Source organism: Ascaphus truei, chromosome 5, assembly GCF_040206685.1.
Source record: "Ascaphus truei isolate aAscTru1 chromosome 5, aAscTru1.hap1, whole genome shotgun sequence".
NCBI lineage: Eukaryota > Metazoa > Chordata > Amphibia > Anura > Ascaphidae > Ascaphus > Ascaphus truei.
In genome coordinates, this window is record NC_134487.1 from 306,636,018 (window position 1) to 306,649,719 (window position 13,702).

The window sequence follows — 13,702 nt, forward strand, 5'->3', positions numbered from 1 at the left end:
CACTATTTGTGTGTTTCTTTTGTTTTCATTTTTCATGATCTCTGCTCTCCCTGATTTTGTACAGGGGCTCTGCCAGTCCCCTGTCAGCACACAGCCTTCATAAAGAATATGCAGTCCAGAATGACTCTCTTGAGGCGGGGGAGAAGGCATATTTATACCCCTGTCTCAATCGAGGAGACGCCAGCTAGTCTGGGTAGGATGAATGTTTCTGGTCTCTGCACACGGCCCTAGACTTGGTTGATGAGATTACTGGGGTTGAAGGTGGGTCCGGACAATGCTGATACAAGCCCCTTCCACAGACAAACCACACACATACAGCCCCAGGGCTTACAGCTTTCTGGCAGAGCAAGTCCCCTCAGCAGGTGGTCGACCTCTCTCTGGTTCCTCAACCATGGCCTAATCCCAGCAGGGTCCAGGCCTACAATACCAAACTCTGATGGGATTACAGCTCAGTTTGCAAGAGAGTAAACCCCTACAGGTCTCTACACTGGAACATATATAAGACTGCTACAATAAACTGTACAAACATAAATAAATACATTATATCATTGACAGGTAAGGGTAGTGGCGGGCTTTAAAAGCATTTATTTAAAATAAGCTAAGTTCTACCTCTACCATCACAACTGGCCTTAAGATTGGGGGTTCCCAGCTGTTAAACTCTGTCCTTGTGCGGAATCTTGGTGGTGTCTTTGACTGTGATTTGACCCTTTAAAATCAGGTGTCAGCTGTGATCAAATCTTCATTCTTCCACCTAAAGAACATAGTGAGGATTAAACACTATACCCCCCCTCCCCCCGAGGATCTTACTACGCTTGTCCATGCCCTTGTATCTTCACGCCTGGACTACTGCAATGCGCTCTAACTGGGACTTCCGGAAAAAGAGCTGCACAGCCTGCAGGTTCTGCAGAACGCTGGGCCACGTTACCTAACCAGACCCAATCTTGCCACATGACACCTGTTCTCCGTTCTATGCACTGGTTGCCTGTAAAATGGCAAAGATTGGCTTGATGACATTCAAAGCCCTACATGCCCAGGCTCCCAGCTATCTGAGAGCTTCTAGTTCCCTACACTCCCACTCTCTCACTTCCATCTGCAGGTGAAGGACTCCTAACATTTCCCAGAATCCCTGTGACTTCCTTGGGCGCCCGACCTGTTAGCCTCGCTGCTCCAACTCTTTGGAACTGCCTGCCTCATACAGTGCGAGAGGCCACTCTCTGGGAGTCTATACAAATAGGCTCAGGTCCTACCTGCTTATCCAGGCATTTCATTACTGACCCACAACCTGTCCGGTATTTAATAACTACAGTACCGTCCCATCCTGTGTTGTATCTTTTATAACCTCAAATCTTTTCTTATTTTTCCCTTTTTTGTAATTGTGACGCGCTTTGAGTCCCATTGGGAGAAAAGCACTACATAAATAAAGTTATTAATATTAGCAATAGTTAAATGTCTGTAAGCAATAGAATAATCTCCTCGTTGACTCCCCAGGACAGGGAGGAATGATAAGATTTGGGAAGTTGAGAATCGGGGTGTCACGGTACTGCAGTGGGGTTTCCCAGACTTGTCCGTGATTGGCTGAATGTACCAATCATTGCCCATCTCAGGCAAGTCATGCCCCCAAGTGACTTGCAGCACCATGCAACCCCAGATATTAGCGGTCGCAGGGCAGGCCTGATGCTTTATTATCTGACCTCTCCCTAGCTTTGCCACTGACCACACTCCCTGCTTATTTCACGGGACAGCAGCCCGGCTGTGGAACCTCTCTTTCCTTGATGATACACTGTACTGATGAGATGCGATACCTTGTGGCATTACATCATCTCACACTCGTTACTCCCTTTGCTGCAAGTGATGCTGTACTTAGTTATGTTTTTGTATTTCATTCATAATGAAAATCTCTGCGATGCAGAAACCGACGGAAGAAACAGACTTTGATCTTCCAAACCAAACGGAGCCTCGTCTTCTTTTGCCTTCGCTACGACACCAGAAGCTGCTTTTGGGAACCGTGCCACCAGTTTCTAAAATAGCAAACTTGGATGTCTGAGTAAACTCAGCTGTTTAGCCAACCTTGTCAGTCACTGGCCAGCCGAAATGTAAGTGTCTGTGCAGAACTGCCAAGGAGCATTTCACAGTTTTTCATTTAAAAATCAGATGCCAGAAATAACAAATAGCATTGCAGCATATTTGTATACACATGTTTATTGTCCCTGGAAATACAGCTGCGCCCGTGTGGAGAGCACACTTCTTTTTAAGGCGGCTCTTACATTTCAGTCATGTATGGGTCATTGGCCAGAGGTTGGAACAGTCGAAATCTGTTCTGTGTTTCAGTTCCATATAAATTAACTGTAAGAAAGGGTCTGTCAAAAATATTCTCCACTTTTGGACAGTCGCAAAATGTTTATTAGATTCATTAATGCATTTACAGTATATCCTTACAGTTAAAAAATAAAAATAAAACACAAACTTTTTTTTACGCAAATCAAACAGGGAAAACCTTAGTAAATGACTTTGTTGCTAATATAAAACCAGGACCAAATTACCAGTTAAATAAAGTGCCGCCATATTTTCAGTCACGTGAGTGTATTCACTTGTGCTGATGGTGTTAACTTCTGTGCTTAGCGGAGCGTGAGCATCTTAGTAGGAATGTGCCCACTGACCGGGTATATCTGAAGGTCACGCTAGAAACGGGAGAACTCATCGTTTTGCTGACGCAGCGCTAAACAGCGGAAGAAATAATTGTTTTCATGATGCAGCAATAATGAACAGAAGCAATTATTCATGTAAATGTTCTCCGTATGGGCCAACCTTCCAGAACCGATCTTTCTGCTGGTACTGTTGGGGGGCCCAGTGCATGGTGTTTTGACATTGGGCCCGTCCAGAGCTTAAAATGGGAAGACGATGTCCAACTGTCAATACCATATTGACAATAAGTGGTGTCCTCTCTAAGGCTGAGGACCCGCTGTGCGCGGGCGCCCGCATCGTGTCCTCCCTATGCTGTCCCGCAGACATCCTCTGCAAAGGCTTTCTTGCACTATATCCATTAATTAATAAACAACTCTACTCGGGGCCAATTCCTGATCTTGTCCCGAAGTTCATTTACAAATCGTACAATCTGTGGGGAGGGACGTCTCCTTCTTTAAGGGTAAGGGGTTTAACTAATTCCTGGGGTTACATTTACTCCTTGTCTCTCGATACCAGCAATTCTCACAGCAAAACCGAGCGATACACGTATCGTTTGTTTCAACTTTCCTTTTCTTTAACCTCTGAGAATACCTGCGGAATACATCAAATGAGAAAAGGGGGTGTGTGTTACTGTGTGTTACTGTGTGTTACTGTGTGTGTTACTGTGTGTGTTACTGTATGCTACTGTGTGTGCTACTGTGTGTGTTACTGTATGTTATGATGTGTGCTACTGTGTGTGTTACTGTGTTACGGTGTGTGCTACTGTATGTGTCACTGTGTGTATTACTGTATGTTATGTTGTGTGCTACTGTATGTGTTGGTGTATGTCACTGTATGTTACTATGTATTACTGTAGTTACGGTGTATGTTACTGTATGTTACTGTATGTTATGGTGTGTGTTACTGTATATGTTACTGTATGTATTACTGTATGTTACGTTGTGTGCTACTGTATGTGTTAGTGTATGTCACTGTATGTTACTATGTATTACTGGATGTTACGGTGTATGTTACTGTATGTTATGGTGTGTGTTACTGTATATGTTACTGTATGTATTACTGTATGTTACGTTGTGTGCTACTGTATGTGTTAGTGTATGTCACTGTATGTTACTATGTATTACTGGATGTTACGGTGTATGTTACTGTATGTTATGGTGTGTGCTACTGTATGTATATCTTTATATAGCACCAAAGTGTACTCAGCGCTTCACAAAGAATACAGTACAGGGAATTATAATAATACAATAAGTGCAGCAAAATCAGACAATAGGAAAAGAAATCCCTGCCCCGAAGAGCTTACAATCTAAGAGGTTTAATGGGAGAGTTACAGAGACAGCAGGTGAGGGGATAGGTGCAGTAGATGGCAGTGCTTGGTCACAGTGGGTGGTAGGAGCGACTGTGGGTGTGGGACAGTAGCCATCAGTGCAGGCTAATGGGATGCTTGATTTGTTGGGCGAGTTTTAAGGTTAGTCAGTATTAAATCAGATAGGTTAACACCATTAGCAGGGGAAGAGGTGGCAGGGAGGCGTGGGTGAGAGCAGGTGTGTGTATAGCTGGGTGGAGGATTAGGAGAGATATCCCCAGCAGCAAAAAGGAGGAATAGAGAGAGCGAGAGAAAGGGTGTGAATGGAGGATTTGTAAGAGGTGTATAAATAATGAAGAGAACAGAAAAGTTTACAAAGGCGCGAAGAAAAAGCAATAGGGAGGATGCAGGGGGAGAGGTGGGAGGGGAGAGGTCCCAGGTATTGGGGGAGATGAGGAGTAGGAGGTGAGAGAGGTGTATAAATCAGGCCTGGGAGGGTATGATGAGATGCAGGGAGAGAGGTAGGAGGGGAGAGGTCCCAGGTATTGGAGGAGATGAGGAGTAGGTGAGAGAGAGGTGTATAAATCAGGCCTGGGAGGGTATGATGAGATGCAGGGAGAGAGGTGGGAGGGGAGAGGTCCCAGGTATTGGGGGAGATGAGGAGTAGGAGGTGAGAGAGCGGGTGTATAAATCAGGCCTGGGAGGGTCTGATGAGATGCAGGGAGAGAGGTGGGAGGGGAGAGGTCCCAGGTATTGGGGGAGATGAGGAGTAGGAGGTGAGAGAGAGGTGTATAAATCAGGCCTGGGAGGGTATGATGAGATGCAGGGAGAGAGGTAGGAGGGGAGAGGTCCCGGATATTGGGGGAGATGAGGAGTAGGAGGTGAGAGAGGTGTATAAATCAGGCCTGGGAGGGTCTGATGAGATGCAGGGAGAGAGGTAGGAGGGGAGAGGTCCCAGGTATTGGGGGAGATGAGGAGTAGGAGGTGAGAGAGGTGTATAAATCAGGCCTGGGAGGGTATGATGAGAGGCAGGGAGAGAGGTGGGAGGGGAGAGGTCCCAGGTATTGGGGGATAGGAAGAGTACAGATGATCACAGCGTTTAGAAAGCAACGTTCTCACAGTTGCAGAGTTGTTGTTGTTGAAGTGCAGAGTCCAGATCTTCTTGTTTTCTTCACATCCAATTCTAACTCCAATATTAACTCCACAGACACTTTATATGTGACACTTAAGATGTTACACAGCCATGTGTTAGTTGTGGTACTGTCTCTGGTCACACGCAGTGATCCTGTTTGTTATGCATTTTAGAAATGTATATATTTTTTAGCAATCCTGGACTTAAATCATTTTGCTTTCATTTTTTTTTTACATATTAAAGTATCCGCTAATAATCTCTAGCAAAGATGAACACTAAGCTGATAATGTTGTGTCTGTACTCAGCAGCCAAACACAATAATACTCTGTGTCAGTTATTGTCCTACTCAGTTTTATCTGCGTAAAGTATACAATGTAACTATAGTATAGGAATCGAGTACATTTTGCGAACATAAAATTTATACAGTTCAGTAAAGGTCAGGAGTTTGGCCGAGTTGTCTCCTCCCCAAGCAAAAATAGCAACAATACGTCTACTGTGTGTCTGTTAGAAGTGTGAAACAGTGACACAAATTTAAGTTATAAGTTATACAAAATCTCCCACCGTGCGAGAAATATGCAACAAACTTCCTGATAAAACCACAGCAATTAGTGTTAATAATTAATCACTGTGCTCAATTCATTCCCATTTTATGTATAATTAATTTCTTCTTGAGAATTTTTTATTTTTAATTATCTTTTATTAAACACCAGGGGTTTATATTTCACTTATTACATCCATTGCATCAATACATTTGGGATTGGGATATTTATAGGGCAAACACTATAGATCTAAGTGCTAGCAGCCATAGGGGTCCTGGGGAAAAGCGCAGTTGTTGTAGGTTGTGATAGATTTAGTGGCCTAGAGATGAAAGTAAAGTGTACAGAGCTTCACCTCAGAGGTTACGTCTTCATGTGCACTGAGTTGTTTAAAACATAAACAAATATTTTTCTTTTTAAATTGACAGTAAAAAGAAGTTTAACCTGCAGACCTCCGTTGAATAAATTGGTGTGTTCGGCTGGAAATCCCACAGAAAGAGGGGTAGAGTGCGCCAAGACCTGCCAAAACTATGACCTGGACTGTGTGAGCCACGGCTGCATCTCTGGGTGCATGTGCCCCGGCGGACGGGTAAGGAGAAGACGCCGGGGTATACCGCCACTTTCTGTAACGTTTGTGTTTAATGTGAAAGGATCAGATCTATATGACTTTAGTATCTTATACACGGGCTCTCCTGGCTTCCCAGCAAGGTTTGGATCACCTACAAAGTTATCCTCCTTAGGCTGCGGTCCCGCTTCCTGCGCTGCACGCGCGCCGGCGAGGCTGGCGGTGCGTGCAGCCGAATTCCCCGGTCTGCAGTGAGCTGCAGGGGGAAAAACGGGGGGGGGGGGGAGTGACGGGGGCGCGGCTATGACATCACCCGGCAAGTTCACCCTAATTGGCTGAACTATCGGGGGCGTGGCCTAGCGCTTCGTCGCCCGTGTCCATCTCAATTTTCGGGTCTGGAAGAAAAACGTGTTGCGTAGCGCGCCGGCCCTCCCTCGCAGCGCGCCGGCCCTCCCTCGCAGCCGGCCCTCCCTCGCAGCGCTCCGGCCCTCCCTCGCAGCCGGCCCTCCCTCGCAGCGCTCCGGCCCTCCCTCGCAGCGCGGCGGCCCTCCCTCGCAGCGCGCCGGCCCTCCCTCGCAGCGCGCCGGCCCTCCCTCCCAGCGCGCCAGCCCTCCCTCGCAGCGCGCCGGCCCTCCCTCGCAGCGCGCCGGCCCTCCCTCGCAGCGCACCGGCCCTCCCTCGCAGCGCGCCGGCCCTCCCTCGCAGCGCGGCGGCCCTCCCTCGCAGCGCGCCGGCCCTCCCTCGCAGCGCGCCGGCCCTCCCTCCCAGCGCGCCAGCCCTCCCTCGCAGCGCGCCGGCCCTCCCTCGCAGCGCGCCGGCCCTCCCTCGCAGCGCACCGGCCCTCCCTCGCAGCCGGCCCTCCCTCGCAGCCGGCCCTCCCTCGCAGCCGGCCCTCCCTCGCAGCGCGCCGGCCCTCCCTCGCAGCGCGCCGGCCCTCCCTCGCAGCGCGCCGGCCCTCCCTTGCAGCGCGCCGGCCCTCCCTTGCAGCCGGCCCTCCCTCGCAGCGCGCCGGCCCTCCCTCGCAGCCGGCCCTCCCTCGCAGCGCGCCGGCCCTCCCTCGCAGCCGGCCCTCCCTCGCAGCGCACCGGCCCTCCCTTGCAGCGCGCCGGCCCTCCCTCGCAGCCGGCCCTCCCTCGCAGCGCGCCGGCCCTCCCTCGCAGCCGGCCCTCCCTCCCAGCGCGCCGGCCCTCCCTCGCAGCGCTCCGGCCCTCCCTCGCAGCCGGCCCTCCCTCGCAGCGCGCCGGCCCTCCCTCCCAGCGCGCCGGCCCTCCCTCGCAGCGCGCCGGCCCTCCCTCGCAGCCGGCCCTCCCTCGCAGCGCTCCGGCCCTCCCTCGCAGCGCGCCGGCCCTCCCTCGCAGCCGGCCCTCCCTCGCAGCGCGCCGGCCCTCCCTCGCAGCCGGCCCTCCCTCGCAGCGCGCCGGCCCTCCCTCGCAGCGCGCCGGCCCTCCCTTGCAGCGCGCCGGCCCTCCCTCGCAGCGCGCCGGCCCTCCCTAGCAGCGCGCCGGCCCTCCCTCGCAGCCGGCCCTCCCTCGCAGCGCGCCGGCCCTCCCTCGCAGCCGGCCCTCCCTCGCAGCCGGCCCTCCCTCGCAGCGCGCCGGCCCTCCCTCGCAGCGCGCCGGCCCTCCCTCGCAGCCGGCCCTCCCTCGCAGCGCGCCGGCCCTCCCTCGCAGCGCGCCGGCCCTCCCTCGCAGCCGGCCCTCCCTCGCAGCGCGCCGGCCCTCCCTCCCAGCGCGCCGGCCCTCCCTCGCAGCGCGCCGGCCCTCCCTCGCAGCGCGCCGGCCCTCCCTCGCAGCCGGCCCTCCCTCGCAGCGCGCCGGCCCTCCCTCGCAGCCGGCCCTCCCTCGCAGCCGGCCCTCCCTCGCAGCCGGCCCTCCCTCGCAGCGCGCCGGCCCTCCCTCGCAGCGCGCCGGCCCTCCCTCGCAGCGCGCCGGCCCTCCCTCGCAGCGCGCCGGCCCTCCCTCGCAGCCGGCCCTCCCTCGCAGCGCGCCGGCCCTCCCTCGCAGCCGGCCCTCCCTCGCAGCCGGCCCTCCCTCGCAGCCGGCCCTCCCTCGCAGCGCGCCGGCCCTCCCTCGCAACGCACCGGCCCTCCCTCACAGCCGGCCCTCCCTCGCAGCGTGCCGGCCCTCCCTCGCAGCACGCCGGCCCTCCCTCGCAGCGCGCCGGCCCTCCCTCGCAGCCGGCCCTCTCTCGCAGCGCGCCGGCCCTCCCTCCCTCGCAGCCGGCCCTCCCTCGCAGCGCGCCGGCCCTCCCTCGCAGCCGGCCCTCCCTCGCAGCCGGCCCTCCCTCGCAGCGCGCCGGCCCTCCCTCGCAGCACGCCGGCCCTCCCTCGCAACGCACCGGCCCTCCCTCGCAGCGCGCCGGCCCTCCCTCGCAGCCGGCCCTCCCTCGCAGCGCGCCGGCCCTCCCTCGCAGCGCGCCGGCCCTCCCTCGCAGCGCGCCGGCCCTCCCTCGCAGCGCGCCGGCCCTCCCTCGCAGCCGGCCCTCCCTCGCAGCGCGCCGGCCCTCCCTCGCAGCCGGCCCTCCCTCGCAGCCGGCCCTCCCTCGCAGCCGGCCCTCCCTCGCAGCGCGCCGGCCCTCCCTCGCAACGCACCGGCCCTCCCTCACAGCCGGCCCTCCCTCGCAGCGCGCCGGCCCTCCCTCGCAGCACGCTGGCCCTCCCTCGCAGCGCGCCAGCCCTCCCTCGCAGCCGGCCCTCTCTCGCAGCGCGCCGGCCCTCCCTCCCTCGCAGCCGGCCCTCCCTCGCAGCGCGCCGGCCCTCCCTCGCAGCCGGCCCTCCCTCGCAGCCGGCCCTCCCTCGCAGCCGGCCCTCCCTCGCAGCGCGCCGGCCCTCCCTCGCAGCGCGCCGGCCCTCCCTCGCAGCCGGCCCTCCCTCGCAGCGCGCCGGCCCTCCCTCGCAGCGCGCCGGCCCTCCCTCGCAGCGCGCCGGCCCTCCCTCGCAGTGGGCCCAGCCCCATTGAGAGGCGGCTCTTGTCCCCGCTGTGCCACCACATAGCGAGCGCTGCAGCAGCCAGTGGGGACCAAGCCTTACCTTTAAGGTTCTCCACTCATCTGCTCCTCCCTACGCAGCTTTCCTCTCTTGCTATGCCCCTGCTCAGGGGTGCAACCAAAAATTATTTTTGGGGGTGCAAAGTTTTTACCTCCTGTCCCATGACATCATAGCATCATGACGTCACTGCATCACGTAATAGCACGTTGTCATGTGATGTCGCATCACCATGATGATGCAGCATCACATGACGCTGTGATGTAGACAGAGAAGACTCCTCTCACAGCAGCCCCGCTCATTCCCCCGGCAATCAGTTTAATTGCTGTGGGAGGAGAGCGGCCTCTGTAACGGCGGGTAAATATATTACATTTTTGAGGGGTTCAAGGTTGCACCGTTGCACCCCCTCTGGTTGTGTTACTGTACCTGCACATTTCCTGTGCTCCACTCATAGCTGTCTACGGCACTCTCTCGCCTTATACCTTTTTCCCTCACTGTCCCCTACCTGTGTAACTCCCTCACACTCAGTATACACCGAGCACCTACTCTCCCTCACTGCCCCCCTACCTGTGTAACTTCCTCAAACTCAGTATACACCGAGCACCTTCTCTCCCTCACTGCCCCCCTACCTGTGTAACTCCCTCACACTCAGTATACACCGAGCACCTTCTCTCCCTCACTGCCCCCCCTACCTGTGTAACTCCCTCACACTCAGTATACACCGAGCACCTTCTCTCCCTCACTGACCCCTACCTGTGTAACTCCCTCACACTCAGTATACACCGAGCACCTTCTCTCCCTCACTGCCCCCCTACCTGTGTAACTCCCTCACACTCAGTATACACCGAGCACTTTCTCTCCCTCACTGCCCCCCCTACCTGTGCCACTCCCTCACACTCAGTATACACCGAGCACTTTCTCTCCCTCACTGCCCCCCTACCTGTGTAACTCCCTCACACTCAGTATACACCGAGCACCTTCTCTCCCTCACTGCCCCCCTACCTGTGTAACTCCCTCACACTCAGTATACACCGAGCACCTTCTCTCCCTCACTGCCCCCCCTACCTGTGTAACTCCCTCACACTCAGTATACACCGAGCACCTTCTCTCCCTCACTGCCCCCCCTACCTGTGTAACTCCCTCACACTCAGTATACACCGAGCACCTTCTCTCCCTCACTGCCCCCTACCTGTGTAACTCCCTCACACTCTGTATACACCGAGCACCTTCTCTCCCTCACTGCCCCCCCCTACCTGTGTAACTCCCTCACACTCAGTATACACCGAGCACCTTCTCTCCCTCACTGCCCCCCCTACCTGTGTAACTCCCTCACACTCAGTATACACCGAGCACCTTCTCTCCCTCACTGCCCCCTACCTGTGTAACTCCCTCACACTCTGTATACACCGAGCACCTTCTCTCCCTCACTGCCCCCCCCTACCTGTGTAACTCCCTCACACTCAGTATACACCGAGCACCTTCTCTCCCTCACTGCCCCCCTACCTGTGTAACTCCCTCACACTCAGTATACACCGAGCACCTTCTCTCCCTCACTGCCCCCTACCTGTGTAACTCCCTCACACTCAGTATACACCGAGCACCTTCTCTCCCTCACTGCCCCCCCTACCTGTGTAACTCCCTCACACTCAGTATACACCGAGCACCTTCTCTCCCTCACTGACCCCTACCTGTGTAACTCCCTCACACTCAGTATACACCGAGCACCTTCTCTCCCTCACTGCCCCCCTACCTGTGTAACTCCCTCACACTCAGTATACACCGAGCACCTTCTCTCCCTAACTGCCCCCCTACCTGTGTAACTCCCTCACACTCAGTATACACCGAGCACCTTCTCTCCCTCACTGCCCCCCCTACCTGTGTAACTCCCTCACACTCAGTATACACCGAGCACCTTCTCTCCCTCACTGACCCCTACCTGTGTAACTCCCTCACACTCAGTATACACCGAGCACCTTCTCTCCCTCACTGCCCCCCTACCTGTGTAACTCCCTCACACTCAGTATACACCGAGCACTTTCTCTCCCTCACTGCCCCCCCTACCTGTGCCACTCCCTCACACTCAGTATACACCGAGCACTTTCTCTCCCTCACTGCCCCCCTACCTGTGTAACTCCCTCACACTCAGTATATACCGAGCACCTTCTCTCCCTCACTGCCCCCCTACCTGTGTAACTCCCTCACACTCTGTATACACCGAGCACCTTCTCTCCCTCACTGCCCCCCCTACCTGTGCCACTCCCTCACACTCAGTATACACCGAGCACTTTCTCTCCCTCACTGCCCCCCTACCTGTGTAACTCCCTCACTGCCCCCCTACCTGTGTAACTCCCTCACACTCAGTATACACCGAGCACCTTCTCTCCCTCACTGCCCCCCTACCTGTGTAACTCCCTCACACTCAGTATACACCGAGCACCTTCTCTCCCTCACTGCCCCCCTACCTGTGTAACTCCCTCACACTCAGTATACACCGAGCACCTTCTCCCCCTCACTGCCCCCCTACCTGTGTAACTCCCTCACACTCAGTATACACCGAGCACCTTCTCTCCCTCACTGCCCCCCTACCTGTGTAACTCCCTCACACTCAGTATACACCGAGCACCTTCTCTCCCTCACTGCCCCCTACCTGTGTAACTCCCTCACACTCTGTATACACCGAGCACCTTCTCTCCCTCACTGCCCCCCCCTACCTGTGTAACTCCCTCACACTCAGTATACACCGAGCACCTTCTCTCCCTCACTGCCCCCCTACCTGTGTAACTCCCTCACACTCAGTATACACCGAGCACCTTCTCTCCCTCACTGCCCCCTACCTGTGTAACTCCCTCACACTCAGTATACACCGAGCACCTTCTCTCCCTCACTGCCCCCCCTACCTGTGTAACTCCCTCACACTCAGTATACACCGAGCACCTTCTCTCCCTCACTGCCCCCCTACCTGTGTAACTCCCTCACACTCAGTATACACCGAGCACCTTCTCTCCCTAACTGCCCCCCTACCTGTGTAACTCCCTCACACTCAGTATACACCGAGCACCTTCTCTCCCTCACTGCCCCCCTACCTGTGTAACTCCCTCACACTCAGTATACACCGAGCACCTTCTCTCCCTCACTGCCCCCCCTACCTGTGTAACTCCCTCACACTCAGTATACACCGAGCACCTTCTCCCCCTCACTGCCCCCCTACCTGTGTAACTCCCTCACACTCTGTATACACCGAGCACCTTCTCTCCCTCACTGCCCCCCCTACCTGTGTAACTCCCTCACACTCAGTATACACCGAGCACCTTCTCCCCCTCACTGTCCCCTACCTGTGTAACTCCCTCACTCAGTATACACCGAGCACCTTCTCTCCCTCACTGCCCCCCTACCTGTGTAACTCCCTCACACTCAGTATACACCGAGCTCCTTCTCTCCCTCACTGCCCCCCCTACCTGTGTAACTCCCTCACACTCAGTATACACCGAGCACCTTCTCTCCCTCACTGCCCCCTACCTGTGTAACTCCCTCACACTCAGTATACACCGAGCACCTTCTCCCCCTCACTGCCCCCTACCTGTGTAACTCTCTCACACTCAGTATACACCGAGCACCTTCTCTCCCTCACTGCCCCCCCTACCTGTGTAACTCCCTCACACTCAGTATACATCGAGCACCTTCTCTCCCTCACTGCCCCCCTACCTGTGTAACTCCCTCACACTCAGTATACACCGAGCACCTTCTCTCCCTCACTGCCCCCCCCACCTGTGTAACTCCCTCACACTCAGTATACATCGAGCACCTTCTCTCCCTCACTGCCCCCCTACCTGTGTAACTCCCTCACACTCAGTATACACCGAGCACCTTCTCCCCCTCACTGTCCCCTACCTGTGTAACTCCCTCACACTCAGTATACACCGAGCTCCTTCTCTCCCTCACTGCCCCCCCTACCTGTGTAACTCCATCACACTCAGTATACACCGAGCACCTTCTCCCCCTCACTGTCCCCCCTACCTGTGTAACTCCCTCACACTCTGTATACACCGAGCACCTTCTCTCCCTCACTGCCCCCCTACCTGTGTAACTCCCTCACACTCAGTATACACCGAGCACCTTCTCTCCCTCACTGCCCCCCTACCTGTCTAACTCCCTCACACTCAGTATATACCGAGCACCTTCTCTCCCTCACTGCCCCCCTACCTGTCTAACTCCCTCACACTCAGTATATACCGAGCACCTTCTCTCCCTCACTGCCCCCCCTACCTGTGTAACTCCCTCACACTCAGTATACACCGAGCACCTTCTCCCCCTCACTGCCCCCCTACCTGTATAACTCCCTCACACTCAGTATACACCGAGCACCTTCTCTCCCTCACTGCCCTCCCTACCTGTGTAACTCCCTCACACTCAGTATACACCGAGCACCTTCTCCCCCTCACTGCCCCCCCTACCTGTGTAACTCCCTCACACTCAGTATACACCGAGCACCTTCTCCCCC

At 55.7% G+C, this 13,702-nt stretch overlaps 1 protein-coding gene across 1 annotated transcript in view; it reads left to right on the forward strand.

The window, feature by feature from the left end:
* The window catches only part of VWF (von Willebrand factor), a 330,068-nt gene that overhangs the window by 102,463 nt on the left and 213,903 nt on the right, over window positions 1-13,702 (forward strand). Inside the window, exon 18 of the mRNA XM_075603058.1 lies at window positions 6,085-6,245. Coding sequence (XP_075459173.1) covers window positions 6,085-6,245 — 161 coding nt within the window. The remainder of the gene's footprint in view (window positions 1-6,084; window positions 6,246-13,702) is intronic.